This window comes from Pseudophryne corroboree, chromosome 9 (assembly GCF_028390025.1).
Source record: "Pseudophryne corroboree isolate aPseCor3 chromosome 9, aPseCor3.hap2, whole genome shotgun sequence".
NCBI lineage: Eukaryota > Metazoa > Chordata > Amphibia > Anura > Myobatrachidae > Pseudophryne > Pseudophryne corroboree.
Window position 1 is genome coordinate 9972046 of NC_086452.1, and position 23559 is coordinate 9995604.

The following is a 23559-nucleotide window of genomic DNA, read 5'->3' on the forward strand; positions in this document are numbered from 1 at the left end:
CAGTAACAATAGTGGGGGGTCCAGCATACACTTACCCCCACCAACCCAGCCCAGTGTCCTGATCAGTAACAATAGTGGGGTGTCCAGCATACACTTACCCCCACCAACCCAGCCCAGTGTCCTGATCAGTAACAATAGTAGGGGGTCCAGCATACACTTACCCCCACCAACCCAGCCCAGTGTCCTGATCAGTAACAATAGTGGGGGATCCAGCATACACTTACCCCCACCAACCCAGCCCAGTGTCCTGATCAGTAACAATAGTGGGGGATCCAGCACACACTTACCCCCACCAACCCAGCCCAGTGTCCTGATCAGTAACAATAGTGGGGGATCCAGCATACACTTACCCCCACCAGCCCAGTGTCCTGATCAGCAACAATAGTGGGGGGTCCAGCATACACTTACCCCCACCAACCCAGCCCAGTGTCCTGATCAGTAACAATAGTGGGGGGTCCAGCATACACTTACCCCCACCAACCCAGCCCAGTGTCCTGATCAGTAACAATAGTGGGGGGTCCAGCATACACTTACCCCCACCAACCCAGCCCAGTGTCCTGATCAGTAACAATAGTGGGGTCCAGCATACACTTACCCCCACCAACCCAGCCCAGTGTCCTGATCAGTAACAATAGTGGGGGCTCCAGCATACACTTACCCCCACCAACCCAGCCCAGTGTCCTGATCAGTAACAATAGTGGGGGGGCCAGCATACACTTACCCCCACCAACCCAGTGTCCTGATCAGTAACAATAGTGGGGGGTCCAGCACACACTTACCCCCACCAACCCAGTGTCCTGATCAGTAACAATAGTGGGGGGGTCCAGCACACACTTACCCCCACCAACCCAGTGTCCTGATCAGTAACAATAGTGGGGGGGTCCAGCACACACTTACCCCCACCAACCCAGCCCAGTGTCCTGATCAGCAACAATAGTGGGGGGTCCAGCATACACTTACCCCCACCAACCCAGCCCAGTGTCCTGATCAGTAACAATAGTGGGGGGTCCAGCATACACTTACCCCCACCAACCCAGCCCAGTGTCCTGATCAGTAACAATAGTGGGGTCCAGCATACACTTACCCCCACCAACCCAGCCCAGTGTCCTGATCAGTAACAATAGTGGGGGGGCCAGCATACACTTACCCCCACCAACCCAGTGTCCTGATCAGTAACAATAGTGGGGGGTCCAGCACACACTTACCCCCACCAACCCAGTGTCCTGATCAGTAACAATAGTGGGGGGGTCCAGCACACACTTACCCCCACCAACCCAGTGTCCTGATCAGTAACAATAGTGGGGGTCCAGCATACACTTACCCCCACCAACCCAGCCCAGTGTCCTGATCAGCAACAATAGTGGGGGGTCCAGCATACACTTACCCCCACCAACCCAGCCCAGTGTCCTGATCAGTAACAATAGTGGGGGGTCCAGCATACACTTACCCCCACCAACCCAGCCCAGTGTCCTGATCAGTAACAATAGTGGGGGCTCCAGCATACACTTACCCCCACCAACCCAGCCCAGTGTCCTGATCAGTAACAATAGTGGGGGCCCAGCACACACTTACCCCCACCAACCCAGTGTCCTGATCAGTAACAATAGTGGGGGGTCCAGCATACACTTACCCCCACCAACCCAGCCCAGTGTCCTGATCAGTAACAATAGTGGGGGGGTCCAGCATACACTTACCCCCACCAACCCAGCCCAGTGTCCTGATCAGTAACAATAGTGGGGGATCCAGCACACACTTACCCCCACCAACCCAGCCCAGTGTCCTGATCAGTAACAATAGTGGGGGGTCAAGCATACACTTACCCCCACCAACCCAGCCCAGTGTCCTGATCAGTAACAATAGTGGGGGGTCCAGCATACACTTACCCCCACCAACCCAGCCCAGTGTCCTGATCAGTAACAATAGTGGGGTGTCCAGCATACACTTACCCCCACCAACCCAGCCCAGTGTCCTGATCAGTAACAATAGTGGGGGGTCCAGCATACACTTACCCCCACCAACCCAGCCCAGTGTCCTGATCAGTAACAATAGTGGGGGATCCAGCATACACTTACCCCCACCAACCCAGCCCAGTGTCCTGATCAGTAACAATAGTGGGGGATCCAGCACACACTTACCCCCACCAACCCAGCCCAGTGTCCTGATCAGTAACAATAGTGGGGGATCCAGCATACACTTACCCCCACCAGCCCAGTGTCCTGATCAGCAACAATAGTGGGGGGTCCAGCATACACTTACCCCCACCAACCCAGCCCAGTGTCCTGATCAGTAACAATAGTGGGGGGTCCAGCATACACTTACCCCCACCAACCCAGCCCAGTGTCCTGATCAGTAACAATAGTGGGGGATCCAGCATACACTTACCCCCACCAACCCAGCCCAGTGTCCTGATCAGTAACAATAGTGGGGTCCAGCATACACTTACCCCCACCAACCCAGCCCAGTGTCCTGATCAGTAACAATAGTGGGGGCTCCAGCATACACTTACCCCCACCAACCCAGCCCAGTGTCCTGATCAGTAACAATAGTGGGGGGGTCCAGCATACACTTACCCCCACCAACCCAGTGTCCTGATCAGTAACAATAGTGGGGTCCAGCTTACACTTACCCCCACCAACCCAGCCCAGTGTCCTGATCAGTAACAATAGTGGGGGGGCCAGCATACACTTACCCCCACCAACCCAGTGTCCTGATCAGTAACAATAGTGGGGGGTCCAGCACACACTTACCCCCACCAACCCAGTGTCCTGATCAGTAACAATAGTGGGGGGGTCCAGCACACACTTACCCCCACCAACCCAGTGTCCTGATCAGTAACAATAGTGGGGGGGTCCAGCACACACTTACCCCCACCAACCCAGTGTCCTGATCAGTAACAATAGTGGGGGGGCCAGCATACACTTACCCCCACCAACCCAGTGTCCTGATCAGTAACAATAGTGGGGGGGCCAGCATACACTTACCCCCACCAACCCAGTGTCCTGATCAGTAACAATAGTGGGGGGTCCAGCATACACTTACCCCCACCAACCCAGCCCAGTGTCCTGATCAGTAACAATAGTGGGGGATCCAGCATACACTTACCCCCACCAACCCAGCCCAGTGTCCTGATCAGTAACAATAGTGGGGGGGTCCAGCATACACTTACCCCCACCAACCCAGCCCAGTGTCCTGATCAGTAACAATAGTGGGGGGGGGTCCAGCACACACTTACCCCCACCAACCCAGTGTCCTGATCAGTAACAATAGTGGGGGGGTCCAGCACACACTTACCCCCACCAACCCAGTGTCCTGATCAGTAACAATAGTGGGGGGGCCAGCATACACTTACCCCCACCAACCCAGTGTCCTGATCAGTAACAATAGTGGGGGGGCCCAGCACACACTTACCCCCACCAACCCAGTGTCCTGATCAGTAACAATAGTGGGGGGTCCAGCATACACTTACCCCCACCAACCCAGCCCAGTGTCCTGATCAGTAACAATAGTGGGGTGTCCAGCATACACTTACCCCCACCAACCCAGTGTCCTGATCAGTAACAATAGTGGGGGGGCCCAGCACACACTTACCCCCACCAACCCAGTGTCCTGATCAGTAACAATAGTGGGGGGTCCAGCATACACTTACCCCCACCAACCCAGTGTCCTGATCAGTAACAATAGTGGGGTCCAGCATACACTTACCCCCACCAACCCAGCCCAGTGTCCTGATCAGTAACAATAGTGGGGGGGCCAGCATACACTTACCCCCACCAACCCAGTGTCCTGATCAGTAACAATAGTGGGGGGTCCAGCACACACTTACCCCCACCAACCCAGTGTCCTGATCAGTAACAATAGTGGGGGGGTCCAGCACACACTTACCCCCACCAACCCAGTATCCTGATCAGTAACAATAGTGGGGGGGTCCAGCACACACTTACCCCCACCAACCCAGTGTCCTGATCAGTAACAATAGTGGGGGGGCCAGCATACACTTACCCCCACCAACCCAGTGTCCTGATCAGTAACAATAGTGGGGGGGCCAGCATACACTTACCCCCACCAACCCAGTGTCCTGATCAGTAACAATAGTGGGGGGTCCAGCATACACTTACCCCCACCAACCCAGCCCAGTGTCCTGATCAGTAACAATAGTGGGGGATCCAGCATACACTTACCCCCACCAACCCAGCCCAGTGTCCTGATCAGTAACAATAGTGGGGGGGTCCAGCATACACTTACCCCCACCAACCCAGCCCAGTGTCCTGATCAGTAACAATAGTGGGGGTCCAGCATACACTTACCCCCACCAACCCAGCCCAGTGTCCTGATCAGTAACAATAGTGGGGGCTCCAGCATACACTTACCCCCACCAACCCAGCCCAGTGTCCTGATCAGTAACAATAGTGGGGGGGGTCCAGCATACACTTACCCCCACCAACCCAGTGTCCTGATCAGTAACAATAGTGGGGGGGCCCAGCACACACTTACCCCCACCAACCCAGTGTCCTGATCAGTAACAATAGTGGGGGGTCCAGCATACACTTACCCCCACCAACCCAGCCCAGTGTCCTGATCAGTAACAATAGTGGGGTGTCCAGCATACACTTACCCCCACCAACCCAGTGTCCTGATCAGTAACAATAGTGGGGGGGCCCAGCACACACTTACCCCCACCAACCCAGTGTCCTGATCAGTAACAATAGTGGGGGGTCCAGCATACACTTACCCCCACCAACCCAGTGTCCTGATCAGTAACAATAGTGGGGGGGCCCAGCACACACTTACCCCCACCAACCCAGTGTCCTGATCAGTAACAATAGTGGGGGGTCCAGCACACACTTACCCCCACCAACCCAGCCCAGTGTCCTGATCAGTAACAATAGTGGGGTGTCCAGCATACACTTACCCCCACCAACCCAGCCCAGTGTCCTGATCAGTAACAATAGTGGGGGGGTCCAGCATACACTTACCCCCACCAACCCAGCCCAGTGTCCTGATCAGTAACAATAGTGGGGGGTCCAGCATACACTTACCCCCACCAACCCAGTGTCCTGATCAGTAACAATAGTGGGGGGGCCCAGCACACACTTACCCCCACCAACCCAGTGTCCTGATCAGTAACAATAGTGGGGGGTCCAGCATACACTTACCCCCACCAACCCAGCCCAGTGTCCTGATCAGTAACAATAGTGGGGGGTCCAGCATACACTTACCCCCACCAGCCCAGTGTCCTGATCAGTAACAATAGTGGGGGGGTCCAGCATACACTTACCCCCACCAACCCAGTGTCCTGATCAGTAACAATAGTGGGGGGTCCAGCATACACTTACCCCCACCAACCCAGTGTCCTGATCAGTAACAATAGTGGGGGGGGGGGGGGGGGGGGGGGGGGTGTCCAGCATACACTTACCCACACCAACCCAACCCAGTGTCCTGATCAGTAACAATAGTGGGGGGTCCAGCATACACTTACCCCCACCAACCCAGCCCAGTGTCCTGATCAGTAACAATAGTGGGGGCTCCAGCACACACTTACCCCCACCAACCCAGCCCAGTGTCCTGATCAGTAACAATAGTGGGGGCTCCAGCATACACTTACCCCCACCAACCCAGTGTCCTGATCAGTAACAATAGTGGGGTCCAGCATACACTTACCCCCACCAACCCAGTGTCCTGATCAGTAACAATAGTGGGGGGGGGGGGGGGGGGGGGGGTTCCAGCATACACTTACCCACACCAACCCAACCCAGTGTCCTGATCAGTAACAATAGTGGGGGGTCCAGCATACACTTACCCCCACCAACCCAGCCCAGTGTCCTGATCAGTAACAATAGTGGGGGGGTCCAGCATACACTTACCCCCACCAACCCAGCCCAGTGTCCTGATCAGTAACAATAGTGGGGGCTCCAGCACACACTTACCCCCACCAACCCAGCCCAGTGTCCTGATCAGTAACAATAGTGGGGGCTCCAGCATACACCTACCCCCACCAACCCAGTGTCCTGATCAGTAACAATAGTGGGGTCCAGCATACACTTACCCCCACCAACCCAGCCCAGTGTCCTGATCAGTAACAATAGTGGGGGGTCCAGCATACACTTACCCCCACCAACCCAGCCCAGTGTCCTGATCAGTAACAATAGTGGGGGCCCAGCACACACTTACCCCCACCAACCCAGTGTCCTGATCAGTAACAATAGTGGGGGGGCCAGCATACACTTACCCCCACCAACCCAGTGTCCTGATCAGTAACAATAGTGGGGGGGCCAGCATACACTTACCCCCACCAACCCAGTGTCCTGATCAGTAACAATAGTGGGGGGTCCAGCATACACTTACCCCCACCAACCCAGCCCAGTGTCCTGATCAGTAACAATAGTGGGGGATCCAGCATACACTTACCCCCACCAACCCAGCCCAGTGTCCTGATCAGTAACAATAGTGGGGGGGTCCAGCATACACTTACCCCCACCAACCCAGCCCAGTGTCCTGATCAGTAACAATAGTGGGGGTCCAGCATACACTTACCCCCACCAACCCAGCCCAGTGTCCTGATCAGTAACAATAGTGGGGGCTCCAGCATACACTTACCCCCACCAACCCAGCCCAGTGTCCTGATCAGTAACAATAGTGGGGGGGGTCCAGCATACACTTACCCCCACCAACCCAGTGTCCTGATCAGTAACAATAGTGGGGGGGCCCAGCACACACTTACCCCCACCAACCCAGTGTCCTGATCAGTAACAATAGTGGGGGGTCCAGCATACACTTACCCCCACCAACCCAGCCCAGTGTCCTGATCAGTAACAATAGTGGGGTGTCCAGCATACACTTACCCCCACCAACCCAGTGTCCTGATCAGTAACAATAGTGGGGGGGCCCAGCACACACTTACCCCCACCAACCCAGTGTCCTGATCAGTAACAATAGTGGGGGGTCCAGCATACACTTACCCCCACCAACCCAGTGTCCTGATCAGTAACAATAGTGGGGGGGCCCAGCACACACTTACCCCCACCAACCCAGTGTCCTGATCAGTAACAATAGTGGGGGGTCCAGCACACACTTACCCCCACCAACCCAGCCCAGTGTCCTGATCAGTAACAATAGTGGGGTGTCCAGCATACACTTACCCCCACCAACCCAGCCCAGTGTCCTGATCAGTAACAATAGTGGGGGGGTCCAGCATACACTTACCCCCACCAACCCAGCCCAGTGTCCTGATCAGTAACAATAGTGGGGGGTCCAGCATACACTTACCCCCACCAACCCAGTGTCCTGATCAGTAACAATAGTGGGGGGGCCCAGCACACACTTACCCCCACCAACCCAGTGTCCTGATCAGTAACAATAGTGGGGGGTCCAGCATACACTTACCCCCACCAACCCAGCCCAGTGTCCTGATCAGTAACAATAGTGGGGGGTCCAGCATACACTTACCCCCACCAGCCCAGTGTCCTGATCAGTAACAATAGTGGGGGGGTCCAGCATACACTTACCCCCACCAACCCAGTGTCCTGATCAGTAACAATAGTGGGGGGTCCAGCATACACTTACCCCCACCAACCCAGTGTCCTGATCAGTAACAATAGTGGGGGGGGGGGGGGTGTCCAGCATACACTTACCCACACCAACCCAACCCAGTGTCCTGATCAGTAACAATAGTGGGGGGTCCAGCATACACTTACCCCCACCAACCCAGCCCAGTGTCCTGATCAGTAACAATAGTGGGGGCTCCAGCACACACTTACCCCCACCAACCCAGCCCAGTGTCCTGATCAGTAACAATAGTGGGGGCTCCAGCATACACTTACCCCCCACCAACCCAGTGTCCTGATCAGTAACAATAGTGGGGTCCAGCATACACTTACCCCCACCAACCCAGTGTCCTGATCAGTAACAATAGTGTGGGGGGGGGGGGGGGGGTCCAGCATACACTTACCCACACCAACCCAACCCAGTGTCCTGATCAGTAACAATAGTGGGGGGTCCAGCATACACTTACCCCCACCAACCCAGCCCAGTGTCCTGATCAGTAACAATAGTGGGGGGGTCCAGCATACACTTACCCCCACCAACCCAGCCCAGTGTCCTGATCAGTAACAATAGTGGGGGCTCCAGCACACACTTACCCCCACCAACCCAGCCCAGTGTCCTGATCAGTAACAATAGTGGGGGCTCCAGCATACACCTACCCCCACCAACCCAGTGTCCTGATCAGTAACAATAGTGGGGTCCAGCATACACTTACCCCCACCAACCCAGCCCAGTGTCCTGATCAGTAACAATAGTGGGGGGTCCAGCATACACTTACCCCCACCAACCCAGCCCAGTGTCCTGATCAGTAACAATAGTGGGGGCCCAGCACACACTTACCCCCACCAACCCAGTGTCCTGATCAGTAACAATAGTGGGGGGTCCAGCATACACTTACCCCCACCAACCCAGCCCAGTGTCCTGATCAGTAACAATAGTGGGGGGGTCCAGCATACACTTACCCCCACCAACCCAGCCCAGTGTCCTGATCAGTAACAATAGTGGGGGATCCAGCACACACTTACCCCCACCAACCCAGCCCAGTGTCCTGATCAGTAACAATAGTGGGGGGTCAAGCATACACTTACCCCCACCAACCCAGCCCAGTGTCCTGATCAGTAACAATAGTGGGGGGTCCAGCATACACTTACCCCCACCAACCCAGCCCAGTGTCCTGATCAGTAACAATAGTGGGGTGTCCAGCATACACTTACCCCCACCAACCCAGCCCAGTGTCCTGATCAGTAACAATAGTGGGGGGTCCAGCATACACTTACCCCCACCAACCCAGCCCAGTGTCCTGATCAGTAACAATAGTGGGGGATCCAGCATACACTTACCCCCACCAACCCAGCCCAGTGTCCTGATCAGTAACAATAGTGGGGGATCCAGCACACACTTACCCCCACCAACCCAGCCCAGTGTCCTGATCAGTAACAATAGTGGGGGATCCAGCATACACTTACCCCCACCAGCCCAGTGTCCTGATCAGCAACAATAGTGGGGGGTCCAGCATACACTTACCCCCACCAACCCAGCCCAGTGTCCTGATCAGTAACAATAGTGGGGGGTCCAGCATACACTTACCCCCACCAACCCAGCCCAGTGTCCTGATCAGTAACAATAGTGGGGGATCCAGCATACACTTACCCCCACCAACCCAGCCCAGTGTCCTGATCAGTAACAATAGTGGGGTCCAGCATACACTTACCCCCACCAACCCAGCCCAGTGTCCTGATCAGTAACAATAGTGGGGGCTCCAGCATACACTTACCCCCACCAACCCAGCCCAGTGTCCTGATCAGTAACAATAGTGGGGGGGTCCAGCATACACTTACCCCCACCAACCCAGTGTCCTGATCAGTAACAATAGTGGGGTCCAGCTTACACTTACCCCCACCAACCCAGCCCAGTGTCCTGATCAGTAACAATAGTGGGGGGGCCAGCATACACTTACCCCCACCAACCCAGTGTCCTGATCAGTAACAATAGTGGGGGGTCCAGCACACACTTACCCCCACCAACCCAGTGTCCTGATCAGTAACAATAGTGGGGGGGTCCAGCACACACTTACCCCCACCAACCCAGTGTCCTGATCAGTAACAATAGTGGGGGGGTCCAGCACACACTTACCCCCACCAACCCAGTGTCCTGATCAGTAACAATAGTGGGGGGGCCAGCATACACTTACCCCCACCAACCCAGTGTCCTGATCAGTAACAATAGTGGGGGGGCCAGCATACACTTACCCCCACCAACCCAGTGTCCTGATCAGTAACAATAGTGGGGAGTCCAGCATACACTTACCCCCACCAACCCAGCCCAGTGTCCTGATCAGTAACAATAGTGGGGGATCCAGCATACACTTACCCCCACCAACCCAGCCCAGTGTCCTGATCAGTAACAATAGTGGGGGGGTCCAGCATACACTTACCCCCACCAACCCAGCCCAGTGTCCTGATCAGTAACAATAGTGGGGGTCCAGCATACACTTACCCCCACCAACCCAGCCCAGTGTCCTGATCAGTAACAATAGTGGGGGCTCCAGCATACACTTACCCCCACCAACCCAGCCCAGTGTCCTGATCAGTAACAATAGTGGGGGGGGTCCAGCATACACTTACCCCCACCAACCCAGTGTCCTGATCAGTAACAATAGTGGGGGGGCCCAGCACACACTTACCCCCACCAACCCAGTGTCCTGATCAGTAACAATAGTGGGGGGTCCAGCATACACTTACCCCCACCAACCCAGCCCAGTGTCCTGATCAGTAACAATAGTGGGGTGTCCAGCATACACTTACCCCCACCAACCCAGTGTCCTGATCAGTAACAATAGTGGGGGGGCCCAGCACACACTTACCCCCACCAACCCAGTGTCCTGATCAGTAACAATAGTGGGGGGTCCAGCATACACTTACCCCCACCAACCCAGTGTCCTGATCAGTAACAATAGTGGGGTCCAGCATACACTTACCCCCACCAACCCAGCCCAGTGTCCTGATCAGTAACAATAGTGGGGGGGCCAGCATACACTTACCCCCACCAACCCAGTGTCCTGATCAGTAACAATAGTGGGGGGTCCAGCACACACTTACCCCCACCAACCCAGTGTCCTGATCAGTAACAATAGTGGGGGGGTCCAGCACACACTTACCCCCACCAACCCAGTGTCCTGATCAGTAACAATAGTGGGGGGGTCCAGCACACACTTACCCCCACCAACCCAGTGTCCTGATCAGTAACAATAGTGGGGGGGCCAGCATACACTTACCCCCACCAACCCAGTGTCCTGATCAGTAACAATAGTGGGGGGGCCAGCATACACTTACCCCCACCAACCCAGTGTCCTGATCAGTAACAATAGTGGGGGGTCCAGCATACACTTACCCCCACCAACCCAGCCCAGTGTCCTGATCAGTAACAATAGTGGGGGATCCAGCATACACTTACCCCCACCAACCCAGCCCAGTGTCCTGATCAGTAACAATAGTGGGGGGGTCCAGCATACACTTACCCCCACCAACCCAGCCCAGTGTCCTGATCAGTAACAATAGTGGGGGTCCAGCATACACTTACCCCCACCAACCCAGCCCAGTGTCCTGATCAGTAACAATAGTGGGGGCTCCAGCATACACTTACCCCCACCAACCCAGCCCAGTGTCCTGATCAGTAACAATAGTGGGGGGGGTGCAGCATACACTTACCCCCACCAACCCAGTGTCCTGATCAGTAACAATAGTGGGGGGGCCCAGCACACACTTACCCCCACCAACCCAGTGTCCTGATCAGTAACAATAGTGGGGGGTCCAGCATACACTTACCCCCACCAACCCAGCCCAGTGTCCTGATCAGTAACAATAGTGGGGTGTCCAGCATACACTTACCCCCACCAACCCAGTGTCCTGATCAGTAACAATAGTGGGGGGGCCCAGCACACACTTACCCCCACCAACCCAGTGTCCTGATCAGTAACAATAGTGGGGGGTCCAGCATACACTTACCCCCACCAACCCAGTGTACTGATCAGTAACAATAGTGGGGGGGCCCAGCACACACTTACCCCCACCAACCCAGTGTCCTGATCAGTAACAATAGTGGGGGGTCCAGCACACACTTACCCCCACCAACCCAGCCCAGTGTCCTGATCAGTAACAATAGTGGGGTGTCCAGCATACACTTACCCCCACCAACCCAGCCCAGTGTCCTGATCAGTAACAATAGTGGGGGGGTCCAGCATACACTTTCCCCCACCAACCCAGCCCAGTGTCCTGATCAGTAACAATAGTGGGGGGTCCAGCATACACTTACCCCCACCAACCCAGTGTCCTGATCAGTAACAATAGTGGGGGGGCCCAGCACACACTTACCCCCACCAACCCAGTGTCCTGATCAGTAACAATAGTGGGGGGTCCAGCATACACTTACCCCCACCAACCCAGCCCAGTGTCCTGATCAGTAACAATAGTGGGGGGTCCAGCATACACTTACCCCCACCAGCCCAGTGTCCTGATCAGTAACAATAGTGGGGGGTCCAGCATACACTTACCCCCACCAACCCAGTGTCCTGATCAGTAACAATAGTGGGGGGTCCAGCATACACTTACCCCCACCAACCCAGTGTCCTGATCAGTAACAATAGTGGGGGGGGGGTGTGTGTCCAGCATACACTTACCCACACCAACCCAACCCAGTGTCCTGATCAGTAACAATAGTGGGGGGTCCAGCATACACTTACCCCCACCAACCCAGCCCAGTGTCCTGATCAGTAACAATAGTGGGGGCTCCAGCACACACTTACCCCCACCAACCCAGCCCAGTGTCCTGATCAGTAACAATAGTGGGGGCTCCAGCATACACTTACCCCCACCAACCCAGTGTCCTGATCAGTAACAATAGTGGGGTCCAGCATACACTTACCCCCACCAACCCAGTGTCCTGATCAGTAACAATAGTGGGGGGGGGGGGGGGGGGTCCAGCATACACTTACCCACACCAACCCAACCCAGTGTCCTGATCAGTAACAATAGTGGGGGGTCCAGCATACACTTACCCCCACCAACCCAGCCCAGTGTCCTGATCAGTAACAATAGTGGGGGGGTCCAGCATACACTTACCCCCACCAACCCAGCCCAGTGTCCTGATCAGTAACAATAGTGGGGGCTCCAGCACACACTTACCCCCACCAACCCAGCCCAGTGTCCTGATCAGTAACAATAGTGGGGGCTCCAGCATACACCTACCCCCACCAACCCAGTGTCCTGATCAGTAACAATAGTGGGGTCCAGCATACACTTACCCCCACCAACCCAGCCCAGTGTCCTGATCAGTAACAATAGTGGGGGGGGCCAGCATACACTTACCCCCACCAACCCAGCCCAGTGTCCTGATCAGTAACAATAGTGGGGGGGCCAGCATACACTTACCCCCACCAACCCAGCCCAGTGTCCTTATCAGTAACAATAGTGGGGGGTCCAGCACACACTTAACCCCACCAACCCAGCCCAGTGTCCTGATCAGTAACAATAGTGGGGGGTCCAGCACACACTTACCCCCACCAACCCAGTGTCCTGATCAGTAACAATAGTGGGGGGGTCCAGCACACACTTACCCCCACCAACCCAGTGTCCTGATCAGTAACAATAGTGGGGGGGTCCAGCACACACTTACCCCCACCAACCCAGTGTCCTGATCAGTAACAATAGTGGGGGGGCCAGCATACACTTACCCCCACCAACCCAGTGTCCTGATCAGTAACAATAGTGGGGGGGCCAGCATACACTTACCCCCACCAACCCAGTGTCCTGATCAGTAACAATAGTGGGGGGGTCCAGCACACACTTACCCCCACCAACCCAGTGTCCTGATCAGTAACAATAGTGGGGGGTCCAGCATACACTTACCCCCACCAACCCAGCCCAGTGTCCTGATCAGTAACAATAGTGGGGGATCCAGCATACACTTACCCCCACCAACCCAGCCCAGTGTCCTGATCAGTAACAATAGTGGGGTGTCCAGCATACACTTACCCCCACCAACCCAGCCCAGTGTCCTGATCAGTAACAATAGTGGGGGGGTCCAGCATACACTTACCCCCACCAACCCAGCCCAGTGTCCTGATCAGTAACAATAGTGGGGGCTCCAGCATACACTTACCCCCACCAACCCAGTGTCCTGATCAGTAACAATAGTGGGGGGGCCCAGCACACACTTACCCCCACCAACCCAGTGTCCTGATCAGTAACAATAGTGGGGGGTCCAGCATACACTTACCCCCACCAACCCAGCCCAGTGTCCTGATCAGTAACAATAGTGGGGGGGTCCAGCATACACTTACCCCCACCAACCCAGCCCAGTGTCCTGATCAGTAACAATAGTGGGGGCTCCAGCATACACTTACCCCCACCAACCCAGTGTCCTGATCAGTAACAATAGTGGGGGGGCCCAGCACACACTTACCCCCACCAACCCAGTGTCCTGATCAGTAACAATAGTGGGGTGTCCAGCATACACTTACCCCCACCAACCCAGTGTCCTGATCAGTAACAATAGTGGGGGGTCCAGCATACACTTACCCCCACCAACCCAGCCCAGTGTCCTGATCAGTAACAATAGTGGGGGGTCCAGCATACACTTACCCCCACCAACCCAGCCCAGTGTCCTGATCAGTAACAATAGTGGGGGGGTCCAGCATACACTTACCCCCACCAACCCAGCCCAGTGTCCTGATCAGTAACAATAGTGGGGGGGTCCAGCATACACTTACCCCCACCAACCCAGCCCAGTGTCCTGATCAGTAACAATAGTGGGGGGTCCAGCATACACTTACCCCCACCAACCCAGTGTCCTGATCAGTAACAATAGTGGGGGGTCCAGCATACACTTACCCCCACCAACCCAGCCCAGTGTCCTGATCAGTAACAATAGTGGGGGGGTCCAGCATACACTTACCCCCACCAACCCAGCCCAGTGTCCTGATCAGTAACAATAGTGGGGGCTCCAGCATACACTTACCCCCACCAACCCAGCCCAGTGTCCTGATCAGTAACAATAGTGGGGGGTCCAGCATACACTTACCCCCACCAACCCAGTGTCCTGATCAGTAACAATAGTGGGGGGGCCCAGCACACACTTACTCCCACCAACCCAGTGTCCTGATCAGTAACAATAGTGGGGGGTCCAGCATACACTTACCCCCACCAACCCAGCCCAGTGTCCTGATCAGTAACAATAGTGGGGGGTCCAGCATACACTTACCCCCAGCAACCCAGCCCAGTGTCCTGATCAGTAACAATAGTGGGGGGTCCAGCATACACTTACCCCCACCAGCCCAGTGTCCTGATCAGTAACAATAGTGGGGGGTCCAGCACACACTTACCCCCACCAACCCAGTGTCCTGATCAGTAACAATAGTGGGGGGTCCAGCACACACTTACCCCCACCAACCCAGCCCAGTGTCCTGATCAGTAACAATAGTGGGGGGGCCCAGCACACACTTACCCCCACCAACCAATCCCTGCCCACTACCTTCCCTGCAAACTGTAATGTGACATGCTGGCCTGTAACCAATGGCAACCAATCAAGTCAAAGTACTGAATACTGACATCTAGTTGGTTACTATGTGTTACGCTCATTACTGCGCTCCACTCCACCTCATTAGGTACGCCCCCTGCATTTCCGCGCAATTCCCCTTACCAGTCAGGAGAGCAGGTGACGAGCTGAATGCAGCATCCACTCTTATTCTCATACGGCTGTCCGGTCCGGGTGATCTGGAGAGAGAAGAGAGACAGGGTTGAGCGCGTGACGCTCTGGGGTTCTATCTATACCTACATTACATCAATAAAAAGTTCTGTATACAGAGAATAGGCACACGGCTGGTTCTAGGTCTCTCCTGCATTCTGGCTATATACAGCAGAACAGAGGAGGTTATATCAGGGCTGTGGTTAGGGTTATATCAGGGCTGTGGTTAGGGTTATATCAGGGCTGGGCTGTGGTTAGGGTTATACCAGGGTTGAGCTGTGGTTAGGGTTATATCAGGGCTTGACTGTGGTTAGGGTTATATCGGGGCTGGACTGTGGTTAGGGTTATATCGGGGTTGGGCTGTGGTTAGGGTTATATCGGGGTTGGGCTGTGGTTAGGGTTATATCAGGGCTGGGATGTGGTTAGGGTTATATCAGGGCTGGGCTGTGGTTAGGGTTATATCAGGGCTGTGGTTAGGGTTATATCGGGGCTGGGCTGTGGTTAGGGTTATATCAGGGCTGTGGTTAGGGTTATATCAGGGCTGAGGTTGGGGTTATATCAGGGCTGTGCTGTGGTTAGTGTTATATCAGGGCTGGGCTGTGGTTAGGGTTATCTCGGGGCTGGGCTGTGGTTAGGGTTATATCGGGGCTGGGCTGTGGTTAGGGTTATATCGGGGCTGGGCTGTGGTTAGGGTTATATCAGGGCTGGGCTGTGGTTAGGGTTATATCAGGGTTGGGCTGTGGTTAGGGTTACATCAGGGCTGGGCAGTGGTTAGGGTTATATCAGGGTTGAGCTGTGGTTAGGGTTATATCAGGGTTGGGTTGTGGTTAGGGTTATATCGGGGCTGGGCTGTAGTTAGGGTTATATCGGGGCTGGGCTGTGGTTAGGGTTATATCAGGGCTGGGCTGTGGTTAGGGTTATATCAGGGCTGGGCTAGGGTTAGGGTTATATCAGGGTTGGGCTGTGGTTAGGGTTATATCAGGGCTGGGCTGTGGTTAGGGTTATATCAGGGCTGGGCTGTGGTTAGTGTTATATCAGGGCTGGGCTGTGGTTAGTGTTATATCAGGGCTGGGCTGTGGTTAGGGTTATATCAGGGCTGGGCTGTGGTTAGGGTTATATCAGGGCTGGGCTGTGGTTAGGGTTATATCAGGGCTGGGCTGTGGTTAGGGTTATATCAGGGTTGGGCTGTGGTTAGGGTTATATCAGGGCTGTGGTTAGGGTTATTTCGGGGGTTGGGCTGTGGTTAGGGTTATATCAGGGCTGTGGTTAGGGTTATTTCGGGGGTTGGGCTGTGGTTAGGGTTATATCAGGACTGGACTGTGGTTAGGGTTATATCAGGGCTGGGCTGTGGTTAGAGTTATATCAGGGCTGGGCTGTGGTTAGGGTTATATCAGGGCTGGGCTGTGGTTAGGGTTATATCAGGGCTGTGGTTAGGGTTATATCAGGGCTGGGCTGTGGTTAGGGATATATCAGGGATGGGCTGTGGTTAGGGATATATCAGGGCTGGGCTGTGGTTAGGGTTATATCAGGGCTGGGCTGTGGTTAGGGTTATATCAGGGCTGGGCTGTGGTTAGGGTTATATCAGGGCTGGGATGTGGTTAGGGTTATACCAGGGCTGGCCTGTGGTTAGTGTTATATCGGGGCTGGGCTGTGGTTAGGGTTATATCAGGGCTGGGCTGTGGTTAGGGTTATATCAGGGCTGGGCTGTGGTTAGGGTTATATCAGGGCTGGGCTGTGGTTAGGGTTATATCAGGGCTGGGCTGTGGTTAGGGTTATATCATGGCTGGGCTGTGGTTAGGGTTATATCAGGGTTGGGCTGTGGTTAGGGTTATATCAGGGCTGTGGTTAGGGTTATATCGGGGTTGGGCTGTGGTTAGGGTTATATCAGGGCTGTGGTTAGGGTTATATCAGGGCTGGGCTGTGGTTAGGGTTATATCAGAGCTGGGCTGTGGTTAGGGTTATATCAGGGCTGGGCTGTGGTTAGGGTTATATCAGGGTTGGGCTGTGGTTAGGGTTATATCAGGTCTGGCCTGTGGTTAGTGTTATATCGGGGCTGGGCTGTGGTTAGGGTTATATCAGGGTTGGGCTGTGGTTAGGGTTACATCAGGGCTGGACTGTGGTTAGGGTTATATTAGGGCTGGGCTGTGGTTATGGTTATATCAGGGCTGGGCTGTGATTAGGGTGATATCGGGGCTGGGCTGTGGTTAGGGTTATATTAGGGCTGGGCTGTGGTTAGGGTTATATCAGGGTTGGGCTGTGGTTAGGGTTATATCAGGGTTGGGCTGTGGTTAGGGTTATATCAGGGCTGTGGTTAGGGTTATATCAGGGCTGTGGTTAGGGTTATATCGGGGTTGGGATGTGGTTAGGGTTATATCAGGGTTGGGCTGTGGTTAGGGTTATATCAGGGCTGGGCTGTGGTTAGGGTTATATCATGGCTGGGCTGTGGTTAGGGTTTTATCATGGCTGGGCTGTGGTTAGGGTTTTATCAGGGCTGGGCTGTGGTTAGGGTTATCTCGGGGCTGGGCTGTGGTTAGGGTTATATCGGGGCTGGGCTGTGGTTAGGGTTATATCGGGGCTGGGCTGTGGTTAGGGTTATATCAGGGCTGGGCTGTGGTTAGGGTTATATCAGGGTTGGGCTGTGGTTAGGGTTACATCAGGGCTGGGCAGTGGTTAGGGTTATATCAGGGTTGAGCTGTGGTTAGGGTTATATCAGGGTTGGGTTGTGGTTAGGGTTATATCGGGGCTGGGCTGTAGTTAGGGTTATATCGGGGCTGGGCTGTGGTTAGGGTTATATCAGGGCAGGGCTGTGGTTAGGGTTATATCAGGGCAGGGCTGTGGTTAGGGTTATATCAGGGCTGGGCTGTGGTTAGGGTTATATCAGGGTTGGGTTGTGGTTAGGGTTATATCATGGCTGGGCTGTGGTTAGGGTTATATCAGGGCTGGGCTGTGGTTAGGGTTATATCAGGGTTGGGCTGTGGTTAGGGTTATATCAGGGCTGGGCTGTGGTTAGGGATATATCAGGGCTGGACTGTGGTTAGGGTTATATCAGGGCTGGACTGTGGTTAGGGTTATATCAGGGCTGGGTTGTGGTTAGGGTTATATCAGGGCTGGGCTGTGGTTAGGGTTATATCAGGGCCGGGCTGTGGTTAGTGTTATATCAGGGCTGTGGTTAGGGTTATATCAGGGCTGGGCTGTGGTTAGGGTTATATCAGGGCTAGGTTGTGGTTAGGGTTATATCAGGGCTGGGCTGTGGTTAGGGTTATATCAGGGCTGGGCTGTGGTTAGGGTTATATCGGGGCTGGGCTGTGGTTAGGGTTATATCGGGGCTGGGCTGTGGTTAGGGTTATATCAGGGCTGGGCTGTGGTTAGGGTTATATCAGGGCTGGGCTGTGGTTAGGGTTATATCAGAGCTGGGCTGTGGTTAGGGTTATATCAGGGCTGGGCTGTGGTTAGTGTTATATCAGGGCTGTGGTTAGGGTTATATCAGGGCTAGGTTGTGGTTAGGGTTATATCAGGGCTGGGCTGTGGTTAGGGTTATATCAGGGCTGGGCTGTGGTTAGGGTTATATCAGGGCTGGGCTGTGGTTAGGGTTATATCAGAGCTGGGCTGTGGTTAGGGTTATATCAGGGCTGGGCTGTGGTTAGGGTTATATCAGGACTGTGGTTAGGGTTATATCAGGGCTGGGCTGTGGTTAGGGTTATATCAGGGCTGGGCTGTGGTTAGGGTTATATCAGGGTTGGGCTGTGGTTAGGGTTATATCAGGGCTGGGCTGTGGTTAGGGTTATATCAGGGCTGGGCTGTGGTTAGGGTTATATCATGGCTGGGCTGTGGTAAGGGTTATATCAGGGCTGGGCTGTAGTTAGGGTTATATCAGGGCTGGGCTGTGGTTAGGGTTATATCAGGGTTGGGCTGTGGTTAGGGTTATATCAGGGCAGGGCTGTGGTTAGGGTTATATCAGGGCTGGGCTGTGGTTAGGGTTATATCAGGGCTGGACTGTGGTTAGTGTTATATCAGGGCTGGACTGTGGTTAGGGTTATATCAGGGCTGGGCTGTGGTTAGGGTTATATCAGGGCTGGGCTGTGGTTAGGGTTATATCAGGGCTGGGCTGTGGTTAGGGTTATATCATGGCTGGGCTGTGGTTAGGGTTATATCAGGGCTGGGCTGTGGTTAGGGTTATATCATGGCTGGGCTGTGGTTAGGGTTATATCAGGGCTGGGCTGTGGTTAGGGTTATCTCAGGGCTGGGCTGTGGTTAGGGTTATATCGGGGCTGGGCTGTGGTTAGGGTTATATCGGGGCTGGGCTGTGGTTAGGGTTATATCAGGGCTGGGCTGTGGTTAGGGTTATAACAGGGTTGGGCAGTGGTTAGGGTTACATCAGGGCTGGGCAGTGGTTAGGGTTATATCGGGGCTGGGTTGTGGTTAGGGTTATATCGGGGCTGGGCTGTAGTTAGGGTTATATCGGGGCTGGGCTGTGGTTAGGGTTATATCGGGGCAGGGCTGTGGTTAGGGTTATATCGGGGCAGGGCAGTGGTTAGGGTTATATCGGGGCAGGGCTGTGGTTAGGGTTACATCAGGGCTCGGCAGTGATTAGGGTTATATCAGGGTTGGGTTGTGGTTAGGGTTATATCGGGGCTGGGCTGTAGTTAGGGTTATATCGGGGCTGGGCTGTGGTTAGGGTTATATCGGGGCAGGGCTGTGGTTAGGGTTATATCGGGGCAGGGCAGTGGTTAGGGTTATATCGGGGCTGGGCTGTGGTTAGGGTTATATCAGGGTTGGGTTGTGGTTAGGGTTATATCATGGCTGGGCTGTGGTTAGGGTTATATCAGGGCTGGGCTGTCGTTAGGGTTATATCAGGGTTGGGCTGTGGTTAGGGTTATATCAGGGTTGGGCTGTGGTTAGGGTTATATCAGGGTTGGGCTGTGGTTAGGGTTATATCAGGGCTGGGCTGTGGTTAGGGATATATCAGGACTGGACTGTGGTTAGGGTTATATCAGGGCTGGGCTGTGGTTCGGGTTATATCAGGGCTGGGCTGTGGTTAGGGTTATATCAGGGCTGGGCTGTGGTTAGTGTTATATCAGGGCTGGGCTGTGGTAAGGGTTATATCAGGGCTGGGCTGTGGTTAGGGTTATATCAGGGCTGTGGTTAGGGTTATGTCAGGGCTGGGCTGTGGTTAGGGTTATATCAGGGTTGGGCTGTGGTTAGTGTTATATCAGGGCTGTGGTTAGGGTTATATCAGGGCTGGACTGTGGTTAGGGATATATCAGGGCAGGGCTGTGGTTAGGGTTATATCAGGGCTGGGCTGTGGTTAGGGTTGTATCAGGGCTGGGCTGTGGTTAGTGTGTGTGTGTGTGAGTGTATATGTGTTCAGTGTGTGTGTGTGTGTGTGTGTGTGTGTGTGTGTGTGTGTGTGTCTGTGTGTGTGTGTGTCTGTGTCTGTGTGATTGTACTGTATGTGTGTAATGTATGTACATTATGTATATGTATGTGTGTGTGTATGTGTTACTGTGCAGCATAATGTGTGTAAGCGGCACTGGTACAGGGGGCATTACATGTGTAAGCGTCACTGGTACATGGGGCGTTGCGTCTTGTATAAGCGTCACTGGTACAGGGGGCGTTACGTGTGCAAGTGTCACTGGTACAGGGGGCGTTACGTGTGCAAGTGTCACTGGTACAGGGGGCGTTACGTGTGCAAGCGTCACTGGTACAGGGGGCGTTACGTGTGTAAGCGTCACTGGTACAGGGGGCGTTACGTGTGTAAGCGGCACTGGTACAGGGGGCGTTACGTGTGTAAGCGGCACTGGTACAGGGGGCGTTACGTGTGTAAGCGGCACTGGTACAGGGGGCGTTACGTGTGCAAGTGTCACTGGTACAGGGGGCGTTACGTGTGTAAGCGTCACTGGTACAGGGGGCGTTGCGTGTGTAAGCGTCACTGCTGCAGGGGGCGTTACGTGTGTAAGCGTCACTGGTACAGGGTGCGTTATGTGTGTAAGTGTCACTGGTACAGGGTGCGTTCCGTGTGTAAGCGTCACTGGTACAGGGTGCGTTCCGTGTGTAAGCGTCACTGCTACAGGGGGCGTTACGTGTGCAAGTGTCACTGGTACAGGGGGCGTTACGTGTGCAAGCGGCACTGGTACAGGGGGCGTTACGTGTGTAAGTGTCACTGGTACAGGGTGCGTTATGTGTGTAAGTGTCACTGGTACAGTAGGCGTTACGTGTGTAAGCGGCACTGGTACAGGGTGCGTTCCGTGTGTAAGTGTCACTGGTACAGGGTGCGTTATGTGTGTAAGTGTCACTGGTACAGTAGGCGTTACGTGTGTAAGCGGCACTGGTACAGGGTGCGTTCCGTGTGTAAGCGTCACTGGTACAGGGTGCGTTCCGTGTGTAAGCGTCACTGCTACAGGGGGCGTTACGTGTGCAAGCGTCACTGGTACAGGGGGTGTTACGTGTGTAAGCGTCACTGGTACAGGGGGTGTTACGTGTGTAAGCGTCACTGGTACAGGGGGCGTTACGTGTGTAAGCGTCACTGCTACAGGGGGCGTTACGTGTGTGTCACTGGTACAGGGTGCGTTACGTGTGTGTCACTGTTGCAGGGGGCGTTACGTGTGTGTCACTGTTGCAGGGGGCGTTACGTGTGTGTCACTGGTACAGGGGGCGTTACGTGTGTGTCACTGGTACAGGGGGCGTTACGTGTGTGTCACTGGTACAGGGGGCGTTACGTGTGTGTCACTGGTACAGGGGGCGTTACGTGTGTGTCACTGGTACAGGGGGCGTTACGTGTGTGTCACTGTTGCAGGGGGGGTTACGTGTGTAAGTGTCACTGGTACAGGGGGCGTTACGTGTGTGTCACTGGTACAGGGGGCGTTACGTGTGTGTCACTGGTACAGGGTGCGTTACGTGTGTGTCACTGTTGCAGGGGGCGTTACGTGTGTGTCACTGTTGCAGGGGGCGTTACGTGTGTAAGCGTCACTGCTACAGGGGGCGTTACGTGTGTAAGCGGCACTGGTACAGGGGGCGTTACGTGTGTGTCACTGGTACAGGGGGCGTTACGTGTGTGTCACTGGTACAGGGGGCGTTACGTGTGTGTCACTGGTACAGGGGGCGTTACGTGTGTGTCACTGGTACAGGGGGCGTTACGTGTGTGTCACTGTTGCAGGGGGCGTTACGTGTGTAAGCGTCACTGCTACAGGGGGCGTTACGTGTGTAAGCGGCACTGGTACAGGGGGCGTTACGTGTGTAAGCGGCACTGGTACAGGGGGCGTTACGTGTGTAAGCGTCACTGCTACAGGGGGCGTTACGTGTGTAAGCGGCACTGGTACAGGGGGCGTTACGTGTGTAAGCGTCACTGGTACAGGGGGCGTTACGTGTGTGTCACTGGTACAGGGTGCGTTACGTGTGTGTCACTGGTACAGGGGGCGTTACGTGTGTGTCACTGTTGCAGGGGGCGTTACGTGTGTGTCACTGTTGCAGGGGGCGTTACGTGTGTGTCACTGTTGCAGGGGGCGTTACGTGTGTGTCACTGTTGCAGGGGGGGTTACGTGTGTAAGTGTCACTGCGTCTTCTATAAGCGCCACTGGTACAGGGGGCGTTACGTGTATAAGTGGCACTACCACAGGGAGCGTTACGTGTGTAAGCGGCACTACTAAAGGGAGCATTATGTGTAAAAGCATTTTGTGTGCTGTCCCTTTATAAAGTATGGGAGGGCGCAAATGTATGGTTTGTAGGGGGGCGCCGAACACCCTAGCACCGGCCCTGACAGCGGACATTAGTAATAACTACTGAGTTGTAGCTGACAGTACACCGTATTAGCTGTATTACCATTACTCCTGTATAGACAGAACCTGCTATTAAACTAATCAGTTCCTATATTAGCAGACTGCCTATAACACAGACTTACTGACCGCAGAACATGTGTAATACACAGCAACAGGCTGCCTATAACACAGACTTACTGACCGCAGAACATCTGTAATACACAGTAACAGGCTGCCTATAACACAGACTTACTGACTGCAGAACATCTATAATACACAGCAACAGGCTGCCTATAACACAGACCTACTGACCGCAGAACATCTGTAATACACAGTAACAGGCTGCCTATAACACAGACTTACTGACCGCAGAACGTCTGTAATACACAGCAACAGACTGCCTATAACAGACTTACTGACCGCAGAACATCTGTAATACACAGCAACAGGCTGCCTATAACACAGACTTACTGACCGCAGAACATGTGTAATACACAGCAACAGGCTGCCTATAACACAGACTTACTGA

The 23559-nt window shown here is 54.4% G+C and overlaps 1 protein-coding gene across 3 annotated transcripts in view; it reads right to left on the bottom strand.

Moving 5' to 3' along the window:
* DNAI3 (dynein axonemal intermediate chain 3) overlaps positions 1–23559 on the bottom strand; it is a 400488-nt gene that overhangs the window by 134995 nt on the left and 241934 nt on the right. For all 3 annotated transcript variants that reach the window (XM_063938944.1, XM_063938942.1, XM_063938943.1), the window contains one exon: positions 15235–15308. In XM_063938944.1, the coding sequence (XP_063795014.1) occupies positions 15235–15308 (74 nt within the window). The remainder of the gene's footprint in view (positions 1–15234; positions 15309–23559) is intronic.